This window comes from Aegilops tauschii, chromosome 3 (assembly GCF_002575655.3).
Source record: "Aegilops tauschii subsp. strangulata cultivar AL8/78 chromosome 3, Aet v6.0, whole genome shotgun sequence".
Classification (NCBI taxonomy): Eukaryota; Viridiplantae; Streptophyta; class Magnoliopsida; order Poales; family Poaceae; genus Aegilops; species Aegilops tauschii.
This window is the reverse complement of record NC_053037.3, coordinates 618,610,893-618,630,635: the sequence shown is the minus strand read 5'-3', so window position 1 is coordinate 618,630,635 and position 19,743 is coordinate 618,610,893. Positions and strand designations below refer to the sequence as shown.

General features: G+C 42.6%; 3 protein-coding genes across 3 annotated transcripts; 1 reads left to right on the top strand and 2 right to left on the bottom strand.

Annotated features, from left to right (window-relative positions):
* Positions 1-1,341: 1,341 nt before the first annotated feature.
* Positions 1,342-2,466, bottom strand: LOC109758097 (uncharacterized). Its single transcript, XM_020316942.1, has 2 exons — positions 2,257-2,466; positions 1,342-2,124 (listed from the first exon to the last, which is right to left on the bottom strand). Exons 1-2 carry the CDS (start codon positions 2,464-2,466, stop codon positions 1,342-1,344), a joined length of 993 nt encoding a protein of 330 aa, XP_020172531.1.
* A 342-nt stretch (positions 2,467-2,808) lies between these two features.
* On the top strand, positions 2,809-3,999 carry LOC109758096 (F-box protein At2g26160-like). The gene has a single exon (XM_020316941.1). The coding sequence runs from the start codon at positions 2,809-2,811 to the stop codon at positions 3,997-3,999; it is 1,191 nt and encodes a 396-aa protein (XP_020172530.1).
* A 3,683-nt stretch (positions 4,000-7,682) lies between these two features.
* LOC109758114 (diphosphomevalonate decarboxylase 2) lies at positions 7,683-12,028 on the bottom strand. Its single transcript, XM_020316957.3, has 10 exons — positions 11,727-12,028; positions 10,975-11,173; positions 10,134-10,197; positions 9,896-9,959; positions 9,721-9,801; positions 9,462-9,548; positions 9,055-9,212; positions 8,923-8,971; positions 8,230-8,351; positions 7,683-8,136 (listed from the first exon to the last, which is right to left on the bottom strand). The coding sequence occupies exons 1-10, from the start codon at positions 11,943-11,945 to the stop codon at positions 7,914-7,916; spliced, it is 1,266 nt and encodes a 421-aa protein (XP_020172546.1). The 5' UTR covers positions 11,946-12,028; the 3' UTR covers positions 7,683-7,913.
* Positions 12,029-19,743: the final 7,715 nt, after the last annotated feature.

Genomic DNA, 19,743 nt, shown 5'->3' with positions numbered 1-19,743 from the left:
GTTAAGATTGAGGGAGGGTGTTAGACTGTATATTCTATAAGAGCTTTTGTACGTAACCGTATATTGTATCGTGTACAAGTTGTACCCCTATATATAAAGAGCCACACCCGCATTAGGGTGTCATGCAGTTTCCCACAAACATTACATTTTACATGTCTCGGACAAGAAATGCACATCTGCCCCCCACTGCATCTGGATATCCAAAAGAGCCCTCTTTGCCGCAGTGCTGGCTAAACCGCGGCAATTCCATCACAAGATTTTCATGGCGTGCAACGATCCTCCTCGGGGTGAAAAAACCTGTCGTAATCAAAATGATGCGGACGGACAAAAACCGATCACCACACCTTGAAAGGCACAGCTTCGCGAGACGCTCGCCGGGACGTGAAACTATGCAGGCGACTAAGCCTTCCAAACAGCCAGGTAGCAGACCGCATCCAACCTAGAGAAGACAAGCTCACAAATCTTCACGATTCATTAAACTTCCAGCAGGACATGCTCCTCGGAAGATCAAAAGCCAGAAAAACAAATCTACTTCGAGTTGCAAGACAGCAGGAACCCAGGGAAGAGATAGAAAAACCAGCCACGACGACTTGGGGATGCTGTCCTGGGACAAGAACGCTCGCGCCACCACCGCCGCCGGACCAGCAAAACCTAGGTCGCCTCCTGCTGTGTTTTCGCTAGTTCACAAAGTAAAAATGATTCAGTTGTCCGCTGCTGTGTTTTGACTAGTTCACAAAGTAACAAACTAATATGAAATTGACCCAAATACAAGCCGGGGTTGCCATTGCCAAATTTTATCAAGGCACATTTTTTCTTTACATTGTTGAGTGGGCACATAACATTTTGGTGAGATGGACTTGGAAAAAAGCCCAGCGACATAATGAGATGTGAAAGGGGTTGACGGCAAGTTGGACTTCCAAGCATGCATGCACAATCAAACCCACGTCCTCGAATCCATGCGAATAGCTTGAGCCATATTTGAATATACAAATCCAAATGGAGAACATGAGAAAATGATAATGCTAAGATAGATAAATAGACTTGTGTCCAGTCGATTAATCTAATCGTATGTCAAGATAGATATATAATTCCTGCAGAAACATGGTTATAGAATTGCTTCCTCCTTATATAATTAACGCCCCTGATCAAAATATGTTCACAATGTTTTCCTTGTAGTTATGAAGCCACATGACGGTAAGAAAGTGCTCTTGAGTACGGATGTAGTGACCAATGTCATGTCACATAACCCATGAATTGTCCAACTAACACATGAAAACAACATTAAAGATCAGGAAAAAAAAGAGTAATTAATTTATGGTGGGATAATACACTAGCTGAATCCTAATCCTCTGCACATCTCTCAGGGAATAGCCACATGGGGGGATGGACACCGCCCATTGCGTAGTACCCTGTAGACATGATGCCTTTCACACCATCCATGACACTTTCATCTTTCTTGTAATACACACGGTAACCATCGTCATTTAAGCTCTTCAAGAATACCTTGACGCCATTGGGGATCTTATCGTTTCGCCTTAAGCAACGATGGTGGGAGAAGTAGATGTGATTTTTCTGCATCTCACCCAACCCACTTGCCGGCACACGCACTGCCTTGGAGCCTGTTGGCCCCACGAATAGCGCATAGTCTCTCAAGTTATCAACCTTTGGCCAGCTATACCTGTGGCTGTGGACTAGCTCGAAAACTGTGAAGTTGTTTTTTTCGATGGCCGTGAAGCTGTTGTACAACGTATAATTACTCACCACCATTACAAGGTTGCCACGTAGCTCAAGAATGTACCTCACATGCTCGTCTGGGCCGTTTTCGTAGTTGTTTAGCATGCACAACGAGCGGATGTTAACATCGAGCTCTTCAAGTTGGTTTACACCAAACTCGTACTTGATGAGCCTCTTGATGTCTCTTGTGATGCCATAGAGCTCGCCATTGCAAAAGGCGATATCCATGAGACGATCATTCCAATTCAGTCCTCTTATTGTCCAACCGGACCCAGGGGAGCCAACCTTATAGAACGCGAGCTCGTGCACATTGGTGATGGCGGCGACGACACAACTACTCAAAGTGGGCTCCTCGGAGAAGATGACCTTTCGCAAGACTAACGGGTACCCCTGCGCTGGAGTGTGTGGAATAGATGCTTCGAAGAGAGAGCTACCTCTGCGCCCGAGAAGAAGTTAATGACGATGAGGAACGGAGCCTCGGACGTGGCGACCCAGCCTTGGTCGTGCCTGCCCACGAAGCACCTGTGGACGGCCCACGCCGCTGCATGGCAGGTGCGGTGATGCGACGGCACGCCACGCCGTGCACACGGCGGCAAAGCGGACGCGGTCTACTGGGGCGGTGAGGCTGAGGTAGCTTATGGTGAGGAGATAGTCGGGAAGGCTGGACCATGGCACTGCCGATGAGTTCCCTTGGGCGCTGCCGCCGCAGGCGGAGGCGGAAGTCGACGTCATCTTTGATCTCGCACCGGCCGATTTTCATCCGAGTGTACGAGCTTGATGTATCGAGCAACCCACGAACGGGACTCGAGGGAAAAGAAAACCGGTGCGTTTCCTCAGCGAGGAAAACAACGCCTATATATGGTAGAGTATATATGTACGTACGTGATCGGTTAGGTATGGAAATTTTAGAAGAGATATGATCGGATACGTACGTGATCGGTTAGGTATGGAAATACGTGTTTGTGTTCGAACCCCGTACGTACAGCCTCCTTGTATATCATCTCATCGATAAACTCGATCCCCTACCATTGACCGACCAACGCTTTGTAGACCCATCAGAAGATCAACGCAAAGATGACGTCGAAAGCCACAGGCTGTGGCGGCGGCGCTCGAGCAAACACACCGGCAGCGGAGCGGTGGTCCAGCCTCCCCGGCGATCTCCTGTCCATAAGCTACCTCCGGCTCACCACCACGATCGACCGCGTCCGCTTCGCCGCGGTGTGCACGGCATGGCGCGCCGCTGCATCGCGGCACCTGCCACGCAGTGCTCTCCCATGGTTGATCCTTGACCCGAGCGGCGCCCACAGGACGAACCGTGTGTACTGCCCGGAAGAGGGTGTGGTCCTGCCTCGGCTCTCTCTCCCCGGCGAGGCCGTCCAAAGGTGCCTCGTGGGCAGCCATGAGGGAGGCTGGATCGCCTCCTCCCAGGCACCGTTCAAGATCATTAATTTTTTCACGGATACAGAGGTGGCGCTCTCTGCCCACACACGGCCACACACGGATGATCCTTTACTCCTGCGGAAGGTCGTGTTCTCGGAGCAGCCCACTCTGAGTAGTTGTATCCTCGCCGGAGTCACCAGGATGCACATGCTCGCGGTTTACAAGGTTGGCTGCCCCGAGGCCGGCTGGACGATACGAGGACCACGTGGGAACGATCATCTTATGGATATCGCCTTTTGCAATGGAGAGCTCTATGGCACCACGCAAAACCCCAAGTATCTCATCAAGTTTGAGTTTGTCGTGAACAAACATGGTGCCTTGGTGGGCGTGAAAATCAACTACCGGTTTTGCATGTTAGAGAGCTACAGGGAGAATCCCGAGCACATCAGGTACATTGTTGAGCTACGTGGCGAGCTTGTGATGGTGGTGAGGGGCTATCGGTCATACAAGGACTTCACCGCTTTCAGGCTAGTTCACGGCAACATAGGATTACAACATTACAATTATTATAACTACCCATACAAGTGGGTGGAGGTGCACAACTTTGGAGACTACGCGCTATTCTTGGGACCAACATGTTCCAAGGCAGTGCAAGTGCCGGCAGGTGCGCGCTGCGACATACAGAAAAATCACATCTACTTCTCCCACCATCGCTGCTTAAGGCGAAACAGTGAGATCCCCCGTGACGGCAAGGTATTTTTTACGAGCTTAAATGATGATGGTTACCGTGTGTACTACAAGAAAGATGAACACGTCCTGTCAAAGGGGTACTATGCAATCGGTGTTGTCCGTCCCCCCATGTGGATATTCCCTCCGGGTATCTAGAAGATTAGGAGCGGGCCAATATATTGTACCACCGTATATTACGCGTTTGTTCAGATATCATAAAGGTTGTTTCCTATGTATTAGTTCGACAATTCACTGATTATGTAACATGAAATTGATCACTAGATCTGTACTTAAAAGCACTTTCTAATCATCTTGTGATTTCATAACCACAAGAAAAAACATTGTGCATTACTGTTATGATCAGAGTGTTGGCCTGCACGGACAAAGTATGTCTTATATTCTTGAAATGAAGAAGCAATTCTGTAACTATTTATTTTTGCTGGTGACACACATTAGATTAGTTGACTCATCTGTTTATCTTTACATAAGCCTGTTTTTTCAATGTTAAACAAAAAACATATATTTATGTTCTGAAAAACATTGATAATTATAAACCATAACCGGGGCAAGATGCGCAGTTGAAGAAAATACCATCACACTGTATGTACAACTAATGAAGGAGTACACTTAACAGAAATTACACACAATACATATATAGCGATGTTCGTATCATAACAAAGGAGGAATACAAATGAAAAAGTCTTTGTCCAACTCCATCCATCAATTAGAAATGATACCATTCATTTTGTTCTTTGGGCATACAACAGAAGCGAGGTTGTGTTACTCCACCCGAGACAGCACCCTAGCACCACAAAAAGGACAACATGAGACCTTCTCAGCCTAGATTGTGAGAGAAAAATATATCAAAACGGTGTTTATTTGTGATGATTTTGCTCTGGATGCCTCCTTTTGTTGTAAAAATAATTGTCCACTGGACTTGATGTGTGGAAAAGCACAGGCAGAGGTTGTTACACCATTATTTATTTCTAAGAAAAGGATGGTTAGTGATGTTGCAAGGCACAAAGATGCAAGCTTCCATAGATAAATATGTATTTAGATAAATTGCTTCAGTTTAGGTGCCATACTCAATTAAAGAATATTTTGAAATCATATCAATGACAACAAATTATCATTTCATAATTTAATTTTAAAGCAGGTCTAGAAAGAACAACTAATTTGTTTCAACATATTTCTCTCGTCCAATAGTAAGTAGCAAGCTAGACAAAATTGGCCTAAACAGCGCATGCAACTATCTCTCACGTCCGAGGATCATCTGGTAAGCTAGGAAAAAATAAAAGTAATGCAAAACATGATTTAAAAGTGCATCCGAGTAGACCATTTAAGAGGCAATATGTTAGCACAATTAATCATTAATATTTTTATTTACCTACTAATTAAATATCACCTCATGGGCTCATAGTATCTGCATATAACGTGACAATAGCATTTTTAAGAGTAATGTTTGGTCATGTCACATGGTGAAGATAGCTAAACCGTAAATATAATATAAAAATACGTTCTTGGGTTAAATGAAAGCATATGTTGGCTATTATAATATTAAGTCAAAGTGTGATTTACCCAAGTGTTGACCTGACCGCAAATATATGACAGGGTCGTATATTTCTCATAATACGTATATTATTAGTGAACACAATTGATGAGTGCAAATATACAGAGCATAGTCCGTACCCACTTAAATAGGAGTAGCGATGATGTTTTTAATGTATTTTTCTGATTATATACAAAAGTTAACAAATTGTGGAGGCTCGCAAATCCAACCACTATTCATCACCAGCTATGTGACCAGCTGTCTTTGAGATCATATTAATCCTCTTACTGAGGAGACACATACCAAACTGAAATATTCTAGCTATCCAAATCGAGATTATAATGGGAGAATCAATGTACAAACACGTAGTTTGCTTTTGTTGGGAGAAAAACGTCCACCAACTCAACCTCATCAATACTTCTCTAGTCACACATGATTACTCCTTTGTCCACACACAAAACAAAACTGTACATGGATTATAAGGGGGAAAAGGTTATGTGGGCAATACATACAGAAGTGGGGACTTGAGTTGTACCTGCGAGGCTGCAAGAGCATAAACAATTTAGAGTATTATTATGCCATACTGCATGTTGGCGTGCAGTAGCTAAAATCATATGACATTCAAGATGAAGATTCTAAATCCTATTTGTGATCGGGATAAATAATCAGGTTAGTACTAAATCTCTGAATACTCATGTGTGTGTGTATGATGGATGATGGACGGCATAGTATAATAATTTGGTTAAAACTGATTTAGGTATCTTTATTTAGCCGGTAGCAATCTAGTACCAAGAAAGCACACTATTTAGAACTATGAGAAACATCAACCAATTTTATTGGCTAACACTCATGTTTATAGCTTCATCTAAATATGAACCTGAGATGGGAATCTTCATAAAGCCTCATGTAAGCATCTAAGTGGACTTGTTGTGCAGTATTTACTTTATGATGCAAAGATCATAGTCCTACTGCAAGTATTGTGTGGTGCCGCTTGAGGAGAAGCAGATAGACTCTATGCTCTTCTTTGGCTCATACTCCCGTCAATAGTATTATTGCTGATAGACCTAAAAAAACTGATTGTTGTTGTTTTTTCTATGTCGGGCATAAACCAATTCATGGGGCTATTTAATGAGTTCAATGAACTGTAAATACAAAAGGAAATTTATGAATAAGGGGATACTTGCCTGCATAGGTGACGCGGAGTGTAGTTTCTCCACTCTACAGCCTTGCAGGTTACCATGCCCACTCAATCTGCTTTAGTTCGTAGAAAATCGGGTCCATTGCATCAACCATCTTCTCACTGACCAATTGATTCACTGATTATTCTGAAAAGGCAGCATGCTAGGTAAAACTGAGGGGATTTAAAAATTGAAAAGGAAAGGGATCATAGGAGGGTGGGACACTGTATTAGCAAATCGAGGTCACTATGTGCTCCAAGCCTCTGCCCTTTTTCCGGATCAATGCACAAACAGGACAATCACAAAAACTTAAAAAACTTATGTGATATACTTCTAGATCTGACCGGGGAGGAGCTACCATGTACCTTACGTGGTGTGGGTGAGCCAGCATCCAGGCAACCCTACGGCTAATGGAAGCACCTTGCGTGTGTTGCGTTGGGGCAAACTTGATCCGAGATTGTTGGCCACGACGCCCGCGGTAGTAGGTTTTAACTTCTTTTTCCTTCACATCCTTGCCTGACTTGCTTGATCTTCCACATCTGCGCATGGTATGAGGAACAAAAGACATCGGGGGCTCTAACACCATGATCGATCAGAGGAGGATTTAATGAGATACGAAGACTGAGGCACATGGAGATGACGGCTGTACTAAGAGACATAACCGTTGGGCGATTGTAGACCGTGAAGGACAGGAGAAACACTTGGAAAGGCCCTTCATTGAGATAGGAGAGGCAAAGGATCAATGAAGGAAGACATGAGGCGGCCATGCCATGAGGATTGTGCTTATATGTTGGGTAGATTACGGGACCTAAAACCTAAGGTGGAGAAGACGGGCCTGTTGTGGAGGTTCTTTAGGCAGCACGTGAAAACATTCTCCAAAGAGGGATATAAAAGTTTCTTTTCTTTTAATACAGAGGGATGGGTTAATCTGCGCCATAATAATTTGATCCCACCAAATTACTGATTATCGTGGTAATTTCTAGGGAGTCCCTAATTAGTATAGGTATACATACATAGATAGATAGATAGATTTTTGGTGTTGCTAATTTGTTTTTTTTTTCAGATGCAAAATCAAAAAGAACAGCTCCGTCTGTGCATTGGACTACAGAAAATGAAATCTGTAAAATTTATTCCGCTAACTTTTATTGAAAAATATATGCATGTTTAAGTGGCAAGGACACTACAACAGCCAGGAACAAATGATGTAAATAATACAAGATCAATCTACTGTACGACAGAAGTATAGAGTGTACAGCACAAACGACAACTCTACATGATGATCTCAACACACGAACCAGTGTTACATAAACCTAGAGTATCAAACCAGTCATCTTCATCCAAAATTACACTCCTTTTGCAAGCCCCGTGGCTGAATCAATCAACGTGTGCCTCTCCTCGGTGAGAACTTTTGGGCCAGCCCCAGGCCTGCTGCAGATGAAGTAGCTAACATCGCCCTTAAATTTTTGGGTTGGTGTCTTCATCTCCGGAGGCGGTGGAAGGGCCTCAATGTCAGCTAAGGATTGCACTCCGGCGCTACTTAGGATTGATTTATCGCCGACCATATAGCTGCCATGATCAGGTTTGTCAGATGTATACATATTTGTAGAATACCCAGAAACAAACAAATGCTACGTTTATTCTTGATAATATCAAACACACCTGTCCAAATTATTTTCTTGTGGGGGGAAGCAGTATAAGAGCCTCTGAAGGAGAAGAGCAGCAGTCTTGCGGTTTCGTGCTATTAGGACAGCGTTAGGCCCAGCATCAAATGTGTAGGCAACCTTCAAATACAAAAAGACCAAATGCCAAATTAGAAGTCTTCACACAAAAGTTGGTTCCAGTATGTCAGATCAATCACCCGATCGACTGTTCACAGTTGAAGTGAACTGGATACCAGACAACACAAATAGACGAACAAGTAATATTGCAATATTTCACTGGTTTTCTCTCTTTGATGACGGCATACTAAGATATTTATTGTTCATCCCATTAGCAATTGACCGCTCCAGAACCAATACCAGTAGTAATATGTTTTCATGATTACCTCTTCAAAATTAACCGTATGTTCCCCAGAAACCAAAGGGCTGAAAGCATAAGCATAAACTCGTATTTTTGTAATTTCTTTCAACAAGGTGGCAATATTTTTTTGCACTTTTCAATTAAATTAAATTACTTCACCATGTGATGCTAGTTAAATAGGTTTTATCCAGTGCAGTAAAAACTTATTGTACTGTCATGTCATAACGAAGGTTAACCAACCTTATATTAGATCCCTATGCAGCACTGAGCCACTGGCGCAGTTCAGAAGAATTGAAAAGAAGGCAGCAAGTGTTAAACAGGAACAAAATATACCTGTGGGGTTCCTTCCGAGTGGTTCCACTTTTCCACAAGGCTAATTATCCTGCAGTTGGTTGAAAGAGCAATCCTCAACTCTGGGATTTCAGTAGTAACAGAATCTCAAAATCAGGACAGCTAAAAAACTACCTGTGTGACGTATCATTCATGTAGAAGATGGGAGGACTCGTGTCCAAACATACAGCATGAAACTGGTTGCTATCTGCACAAGTTAACCTGGCAAAGGATTCAAAATCACGATTCTTGATGGCCTCTTCCATTTTCAATATGCGACCTGGAACTACAGTCTGGAACACAAGAAAAAGTAGTGCAGTGCACAGTGAGAGCAAGAAACAGTAAGCTGCAGCTAAAGAGATAGATGGCCAACAGACTTGATAAAAAAATGAAACCACAAAACTTGAGGGTCCACACAAGAGGAGGGATAAAACTACAATTCAGAATCAGAATTGCAGCTTCATGATTTTGTTCCCTCGATGATTCGTAAAAAAATTGTACAATATGTGCCAAAAACAAGTTAAAGATGAAAATGCAATCACCTGGGCCCTGTACTGCAAGAGGGGGCTTGTTTCAACAGTGTCCCGCATCCCACTGGTGCTACTGGTTTCCTTCTGCTTTGAACTGACCTAATTCCACAAAGCATCATAATAAGAAAAAGATGTTGGGATAAAAATGGTAAATCGGTGTCACTATGTAGTTAAGGATTGGTGTTAATGGAACCATGACTCGATGAGCAATATCCAATGATAAGTTAAATGAAACAGATCATGTTATACAACAGAGATCACATTGACATACCACTGCTATGATTATAACAAGATCATCCCAATGCGACTCGTCAACAAGCTGTACTGCCATACTGTCACTTCCATCATCACTCTACAAGTATAGAGTCAAACTCAATCGTTTTACTATAGAAAAACATGCATTTTAACCAATTAAGCTTCTCTGCCTTAACCAAGAGATAACTTACTTTTCCCATACACCATTTCACAAATCCACCATATATACTGCGGCATGCACTTCCAGACCCCTGCCTGCATTGAAATTTGTCAGCCCGAGAGAAGTATAAGTAAAGAGGGGACATAAGTACTAGCTTATTATTTAGTAAAATGAAGTAAAACTGTTGCTATATCATCAAGCAAACATCACAAACAGGATAGAGCACAAACAGAGTGTTGCTACATAATGTATCAGTATAGAGTACAGACCTTGCTATTGAAGAAAGTTCTCCATAATCTTCATTCACATTCATTAGCTTTCCGAGGGTGAAAACTACAAACAGTATTCAAATTACTAATTTGTGCTGTGATATTGGTATGAAAGCAAGACCTTGCTTAGCATGTTTATGAGCAAAAAAGAAAAGTAGCAGTGGACAATCATTTTGTGTTGGATAGCGCTATCAACTTCCAAGCTATGAATAAAAGTAATCAATATTTGTAGAAAGCAAGCATGCTGAGCAGTGGTACTCAATCAGGGCAAAACAACACTCAGGACCAGATATTAGCACTATCATGGAACTTGGTAAGACCAGCCATTTTTTTTCAAGGCTAGCAGATTTATTGCAAAGATTAACCAGCAGGCCAGGACTAAACATATCTTCTGTGTCTTATTTTATTTTATTTTATTTTTTGCCTCTATACAACCAGATAATAAAGAACAAACTGCAGATAAGTTGGCCAACCTTAATAGCAGGATCCAGGACAATTTTAGGTGAGAGTTAGAAAACCATAATATTGTCCTATTATCATGAATAGCACACGGAGGTGTATTCGAAAGGTAAGAGCAACAGCTTTTGCTAGGATAACAGTCCACTTGTAGCAGAAATACTTGTATCACCCTCAACAACGAATGTTTGCAGATTGCATCAGCAAGAGAACAATTCTATAAGAGAATAAGAAATACACCCCCTCCGCTACTAAACACAACTGAGGTGGGTCCAGAAGAGCAGAAAACAAAATGAAATCCAAGTCTAACCCGAAATATCCACAGTTTTAGTCACACATCTGTTTTTCTGACAGATAGCCATGGCATCAGAACCAGGAGACTTACCAAGACAAGCAAAGCCAGCAGCTGAAGAGGCCAAACCGGCAGCGGTCGGGAAGTTGTTGTATGACGCTATGTGGACGTGCAACTTCTCCCAGTCCTCTTTCTTGATCTTGATCCCCCTTTTCTCGTCCTCGACGTCACGAGCCCGCTTCCGGATCTCCCTCAGGCAGCTCTGAAACCTCCCGCCCGACAACGCAATCTCCTGCTCAATTCCACACCAAACGGATGATTAGATCACACTGCCATCCAAGCAGCCAATAATTTGTCTTTCTTTTTCTTGCAGTTGTGTTACATCACACCCAGTTAAAGACCTGGTACAGAACTACTTGTATTGGTCCATCATCCCAGCATGACGCAGGCAGCAATATATACTAGTAGTAGATGCTAACTGCAGACAACAAACAGAAAGGTGTCTTTTGGTTTTTTGTTGAAAAGACAAATTTTCAGAGATGCGCCGACTGTCTATCCAAATGCAGCGAGATTTCAAGCAGGTCCTGATCCAGATCTAAGCATATGGGCAGCCGATTTCACTACAGTAATCCCAAATCACAACGGTGACTGACACAGGCTCGAAGCTCAAATCGGCGTGCTCCTGCTGGATTTCCCCCCTAAAACAGAACTCTTTCGAGCTCGCGATCCACCGGATCACTGCAGGAAGGAACACTCGGCGGCGGCGGCGGCAATGGGGGGAGCGAACGTGAGATAAGGACAAGGAAAAGGGAAGAAGAGCAGAGCGCGGGAAGAAGGGGGCGGACCTTGCCGTTGAGCCACATGCGGTCGGAGGGGAAGGCGGGGCTGGCGGCGACGGTGGTGGTGGCGGAGAGGTGGTCGGGGTCGAGGGTGACGCTGATGCTGTCGTTGACGGGGAGGATGAGCGCCTCGTCCCGCTTCCCCCAGTACTTGATCACGGCGATGTTGGTCGGCGACCGCCCCGTGGCCGTCAGCACCCACTGCGCCTGCGCCTCCGTCGCCATTGAGTTGAGTCTTGAGTTCCGCGGCGGAGGAGGGAGTGAGGAAGGGGGAGATCGCGATTCGCGAGGGAAATAGCCTCCCAAAGCCAGGGGCTTTTTTTTAGTCAACACACGAGGCTGCTAAGGACTTTGACTACGTTTTAGTCCTACCAAAATACTATAAGAATCTACTTGCAAAAAATAATCATGTCGGAGTTTCCTAAATATTTGTTTTTTATAGGGGAGTACTTACAAAAATGATTTATTTTTTGCAAGTAGATTCTGAGAAAATTCATTTCTATGGTTTTCCTAAATATTTGAAAACACATTAGTAGTCGGAGTTTCCAAAGTTTGACGGGTTTTGCCGGGTCAAAGGTAGTAGTGTACTACCTTTGTGTGATGTGGACACTAACACTTATATTGACAGTTTTTTCTTCTTTTTCGGGACCATCTTTCTTCCTAGCTGGACCAAATGTGTGATATCTCGCATCGCATCTTGTCGGAGGTAGTCTTGCCAACGCATGGTTTCGACTTTGATATGCGGTAGCATGTTTCCTTTTTCATTATTACTCCCTCCGTCCCATAATATAAGAACGTTTTTGACACTAGTGTAGTGTCAAAAACGTTCTTATATTATGGGACAATGTACTACAAATATTTGATGTTGTGTGTCTATGAATGCATGCAACATTTACACAAAGAAGACATTGTGTAGGGGGAGATCGTTCCTTTCTTCCTGTCGAAGAAAGAGGACCCTTTGGCTAGGGCTTCTTGTGCCTCCCGCCGGTGCCGCCATCGGTCTACCTCGTCTCGTGTGGTCTTAGGGCCATGTAGGCGTGGTGGATCCTGGCCCTTGCCGACAGGAGGGCTCCATTTTTTTTGGCTCTTTTGAGTTTTGTTAGGCTTTGTGTGCTGCTCAGAGAGGTGAGGCGGCAGCAGCTCTCTGAAGATGGAATAAGGTTCTCCCCTCCTAGTCCCCGTCTTGTTGGTGTTTCTAGCATCGTCGGGTGACGTGTGGAGATTTATCTTCGGCGGATCTCGCGGGATTTGGTCGGTGTTTGTCTTCGGTGGATCCATGTCTGTGTTCGTGTGTCTATAGGTTGGATCCTTCTGATCTACGCTTCCTTCATCGACGATGATTGTTGTTCTGGTGCGCTGGTTCTATGGGGCCTTGGCACGACGACCTTCTGACTGTTTACTATAAAAAGGTTTGTCTGGCTCCAATGAGGGAGGGGCGAAGACGGCGGCACGCCTTTGACTCACTCAAGTGCTAGCAGATGTCGCTAGGTGGTCTATGGATGTATATCTACTTTGACAGTTGATGAATAAATCGAAAGTTATCCTCACAAAAAGAAAGACATTGTTTCAAATATGTGAACAGTTAATGATGTATTTATGTTCGGATATATGATACATCTACACACTGCCTCCCATTCATTATCGCCCAATGTGCCTGCATGTTTCTCAATATCAACTACACAAACACAACTTGTTGTTGACGCAACCGTCTCAAAGCGAAAGAAAATGTGTTCGTGTGTGAGGGCGGACATTAGGATATGTTGAGTGTGTCATCAAAGTTTAACCCTTGAATCGATCTAAAAAACCGTACACCAAATCTTTCCATATGTGGAGTGTTGTCTTACACATGATGAGAACCCTTTGGTACAATAAGACAAAAAAAGACTCTCTTCAATCTCTTGTAGTTAATCATGAAAACAGTAATGTGTGACCGCAAATATAACCAAGATTAGTCCTATAAACATCCCTTATTCTCTAGAATTTGCCACTAAACCTAATATGGAAAATCTTGAACTTCAAATAAAAGTATACATACATTTAAGATAAACTATTGTATACTCTCGAAACCTTCTTTTAGATAATTGTTAGATTCTAACTTTTAGCTCCCCGGACAAGATATGTAGGGATGTTAAAACGGGCCAAAGCACATTGATATACACTGTTCTCCATGAGTCCACAATTTTATCCACCAAGAGTTGTAGTTTTTCAATTTTAGTCTTCTTGGAACAAGGGAGATAAAATTTAGTGAAATGTTTTTGAAGAGATAACATATCAAAAATTGATTTAACTTTGTTAAAATAATCCAAACTAACTGTATTCACAATATGTAATGATAATGTTATATTTTACTATTTTTATTAAGTGTAATAGGAAACTATACTGATGTGCCTTATCTAGGCCATGAAGCTCCTATTGATGTTGGGCGGATCAACTACTACCCAAGGAAATATGCTGATAATTAAGAAATCTTAACACATGCCAGCACACTAATATTTATGCTCCACCACTAAAAAATTAAATATTATTTCTCAAAATAGCAATTGAGAACTTTAATTTATCAAATAACACTATGAAATTCGAATATCAACATTTGGAATAGTGTAATCCGGGGCCAACCTTAGCGCAAATATGCACTTCCGGCCGGATCTAGTCATATTAATAAATACCTTTCTTTTGACAATCCAGATTCAACCGTTGGAGCCTCTCGATTACTTTCCCAAATTTCTAATGCTCATTTGCCGCCACAACCTCATCAGCCAAGAAAAAATTGGGAGCACTCAGATATAGCACCTTCATCTGTTCGATCACGATGAAGACGGACGAGAAGCGTTGCACCTCTTTGGTTGCAACAAAGATAACTAGAGGCTGCACAGGAGGATGGTGTGCGCCACGGCGCCTCACCTCACCACAATATGAGGTTATGGCTTCGCTTTTGTTTCCTAGTCAAATTATCAGGTTGTTAAACTGAGTATATGCTTAAAAATCTAGCTGGTACAAATGCAATTGAAGTGGTAAACGGAATAAGCTTTGCAGTCAATTAAAAACTCTAAAAAACAAATTTACAAAAATATCCCACAATTGGAGAATTCAATGTACTTCATATTCAAACACAATTTCTTATTCAAAATGCATGTAACGTCTTGAAATATGTAATGTTTAGTGTTATATAAAAAGAAAATAATCATCACATTGAGATGTCAGGAAAATGTGAAACAATATATATATCAACAAAAATAAAACAACTAATACCTACTTCCAGAGTAATAAAATATACTACCAAAAAGATTGACCATAAATGTTGATCTTAGACAAGTGCACATGGCTAGTTGGAGTGCACTTTGGCAGAAGTATCCCGGTTTGTATATCGTTCCAAGGAAGTGGGTAGGCGAGTGTTATGATGAATGTTTCTGTCACACTTGAGGTGTCACTAGTCTCGAGTGAATTGATAAGTATGGTATCCGCAAGACTTAAGATGGCCATGGTGAAAAGGTGTTTGTAACGGAAAGTAACAAAACAAGAGAATAGAGAGTTGCAACTAAATAACATAAAAGTAAAAAAAAGCATAAGGTAAATGGTGTTTCCTATAATGGAGAGGTTAGGTGTGGAGAGGTTCAGTTGATGGTAAATAGTGAAAGTGCCTTGTGTAACATTAATGTGGTGTTACCCTTCGTATTGAGTGTTCGATGATACGTCCATTTTGCATCACTATTTCTTATTATATTTTCCTCTTTATTATTGATGTTTTGCACATTATTCCTAAATTATAATGCCTTTCCCCTTTAAATTGTATGAACTACACGGAGAGGGAAATTACCGGAACACTCAAAAATAGGAGAAACATGATGGCAACAAAGAAAGCAAATTTCCAGAGCTCCGTAAATAGCAAACAAAACCCAAAAATCATTTCCGATAAAATACCCATGGAGCCAGAAGATGGGGCCAGTGGAGACCATGTAGTCATCCCCTGGTTGCGTGGTGTCACTACAGCAAAACTGCCTAGCAGTGGCAGGCGCTAAAAGTTCATCAGTGGCGGGCAACACTGTTAGGGCACGAACAGGGGTCCCTATGGGATGCGGCCACCCTTGGTCGCGTGGTGTCACTAATATAGAATTGTTTGTTCATCAATGGCAGGCAAAGCTGTTAGGGCGCCCGCTGCTGACTCCTGTTGGAGTTGTTGGGAATCCCCCAAAGAGGAAGGATGTTGTAGAACAGCAGCAACACATTTCCCTTGGTTAGGGAACCAAGATTATCAATCCAGTAGGAAGCTCTGCTACTTGTAATAGGCGTTGGGATTCCCCAAAAAGGAAGTGTGAGGTAGTGTAGTAGAAAAAACTATTTCTCTCAGTTAAGAACCAAGGTTTATCGAACCAATAGGAGACGTCACACAGACAAGATAAATGGTACCTGCACACACACCAAACAAATGCTTGCACCCAACAACAGCAAGAGAGTTGTCAACCCCCTTGTTCTCGCCAATTGCAAGGATTAAATCTGATAGTGGTAAATAGATAAAATAAATAGAAAAATAAAAGTAAATAAATTGAAGCAAGTATTTTTAGGGTTTTAGTGTTGAAATATTAGGGTGGGCCTAGGGTCCATCTAACAATTTCAGAAAATCTACAAGGGCCCTGTGGATTATATGGCAATGGGTGTGGTGGGAAGTTTAGTGTCATACCTCTAGTTGGAGAGAAGTTGGACCTCCTTATAAGGGTTTCTCTTCCACATGCTATTCGAGACGAGAAGTGGTTCCGGTGCGCTCCTCCTCCTCCGCCCGCCTCGCCTCGCCTCGTCATGATGCGTCGCGCCGCGGGGATGAGCTGAGCCGAGCTCACACCTATGCGCTTATTTTTGCCGGTTAGGAATGGAGGGACTTTGATATCCGGGCCACGATCTGAGACGCCGGATCGTGGCTGTCACCAACTCGGACTTAGGTCCAGCCCACGTCTCTCCACGCGGCCGCGCCTATATATTGGAGGCGCTGGCCAACCCTAGCCGCCATGCGAAACAGATCGCATCTGCCTCCATGCCCACTATCATTCCTTTTGCTGCTGCTGTCGCCGGTGATCCCATCCCGTCCACCGAGTACATGGTTGACGGGAGAGTAGGCCTTCGAAACCCCGTTTCTTTGGATCCTGTACGGGAGAGGGGCGATTAGATTTTTGGGGAGCGTCTCCTACGTGACTGCTTGCCGCCGCTGGTCCACGTCCGCGCCATCACCATGTCCACCGCCAACGGAGTCAACCGTGCCACCGCTGAGAAGCTTGAAGCCGAGAAGAAGGCCACCGAGGATGTCGCTGCTGCCATTGCGGCCTCTGCATGGCCGATGAGAGGGTATAACTCATTTATCCCTCTCTTTGTTTATTACTGTTTTAGCCGTACTAGTGATTTGCGTATATGCTTCTACTTTCTGTCTAGTACGCGTTAATATGATCAAATATTAGTATGTGCTTAGTACTGTTTACGTCATGCTCATGATTTATTCTTGGATTAATTTCATCGAAAAATTGCCTATTTCCTCAGCATTTAGTAAATATAAAGTGAATGGACCCGAGGGCCATAGGTTCACTAGAGGCATCTCTCTCATGATCATAATACGGTGGGTAGACAAATTACTGTTGGACAATTAATAGAATAGCGCATAGTTATGATGATTCTTCATGGCATGATCACTATATAGGCATTACGTCCGAGACACATAGAACAAAATCCATCTGTATCTACTACTATTAATCCACCTCTTGATTGCTATCCAGCATGCATCGCAAGGTATCAAGTTCATAATAAACAGAGTAATGCTTGAAGCATAATAGCATAATGTAGACACAACAAGATGTTACCTTTAGTAGCAACAATACAAATACATGTCTTGCAACTCCTTCTATCATAGAGTAAGGACACCGCGAGATTGAACCTACTATCAAGCACCTCTCCCACTGAAGATAAAATCAATCTAATTGGCCAAAGAAGATGGATAGATCGGAGAGAAATACATGGCTATAAAATCACACACAAATAAATCTTAGAAAAGACTGAAATACTTTAGATGAATAATATGATCATAAACCCACAATTCATCAGATCCCAACAAACGCACCGCGGGAATTATATCAAATAGATCTCCGAAGAGATTATTGTATTTAAGATCAAAGAGAGAGAGCGAAAGCCATCTAACTACTGCTATGGACTCGTAGGTCTTGTGGAAAGTACTCACACATCATCATGGAGGCAGCAAGGTTGATGAAGATTACCTCCCCAATGGTTTTCCCCTTCGGTAGAGTACCAACAATGGACTCCAGATGGGACTAGGGAATAACAGAGGCTTGCGGCAGTGGAGGAATTGTTTCGGGTCTTGCTCTAGGGGTTTCTGGATTTTAGGGAATTTATAGCGCTGTAATTAGGTCAAACGGGAACACGTGGGACCCATAAGATCATAAGGCATGCCTCCCCCACTGCTTCCTTCCACCTTGAATGGTGTGTTAGCACACCAAATTCTATGACTATATTCAATATGCCCTGATGTCCATAGTACCGTACTCAGACGACCCTACCCTTAAAGAATAGTAGGATTACATTCATCGTTCCAGCTGTAAAAACACAATTTCTAGTTTGACTGAATGAGATTCATGCAATAGGCATCAGTAGGGAGTGCGAAAGCAGGGCGTACCACCTGAGCTTGTGCCTCCCTCGATCATCATCCGGTGCATCCCCGAAACTTTGAGGGTCTCTTCTGGTTTAGAAAAAATCACCGTGAAGTTTTGTCGTGCTTGGACATCATTTGGTATGTTTTTTCTGCGAAAAAAGAAATAGGGAAAAAATAGGAACTGACACTCACTAAGTTAATTGGTTAGTGCATAAAAATGATATAAAATGACATATAAAGCATAGAAGATTGATAATATAATAGGATAAACTAAAAAAATTATAGATAAACCGGAGACTTATCAAGCTCCCTAGTTTCTTCTTCTCGGTGATAACCTAAATGTACTTATTTCGAGAATGAATCCAACATAAACGATTATGATCAAATCTTATGCTGCTAATTTCTTCCTCTTCTAAGTGTGTTGTCTTGATATAACTAACCATGCTCATTACATGGTTGGCGAAGTTTTCTCCAGCTCAGTAAACCCCTATGCATGCATGTATCCAAATGAAGAATCGTGCATATTTTGCCAGAAGCTTTGACTGTCAAATTTAAGGAGGTTTTGTGTTTGGAAGATGGGAATCTCTGGTTATCCATGGCAGCGGGATTGTTGATTTTTATTCCCCAAGGTAGGATGTCTACATCGATAAAACTAAGGAATACTCATAAATATCTTACTCATTTCCTCCGAATCATCTCAAGGATGAATCTATGTTCTTAACTTTTTAAAATTTTCCCTACTTGACATATTTTGGTCTCACTGGAAATGGAACTGCAAAATGTGGATATAAAAATGGAAACCCTTGTGGCATTGTTTGTGTATGTGCAATCCATCTCAAGCCTAGGGTAGTAGTTCAACACTATGTAGGCACTCCCCGTATTTATTTTAAAGATTTTTTTTGTATGTCATTGTTTGTGTATGTGCAACCATCTCAACCCTAGGGTAGTAGTACATCACTATGTACACACTCCTATATTTGTTTTAAAGATTTTCTTGTATGTCTTCTACATGTAATCTATTCGTTGTAGAAAGACATTAGTAGTTACTTGTCACTAGTGCAGAACAGGTCTTTATCACCGGTTCGTAAGGGCCTTTAGTGCCGGTTCTGCAACCGGCACTATGGAGTGGAGACTAAAGGCCCCTCCCTTTAGTACCGGTTCGGCACGAACCGCCACTAAAGGCCCACCACGTGGCGTGAGCTCGCGCTGTGGTATGGGGGACCTTTAGTACAGGTTGGTGCCGGTACTAAAGGTTATTTTTTTGAAAAAAATTTCTGAAAATTTTGGAAAAAAAATTTGATTTTTTTTTGACTTTCAATTTTCTGAATTATTTGATGATTTAGTCTCTAATCACCCCTCTTAACTACTCAAGTGTGGATCACT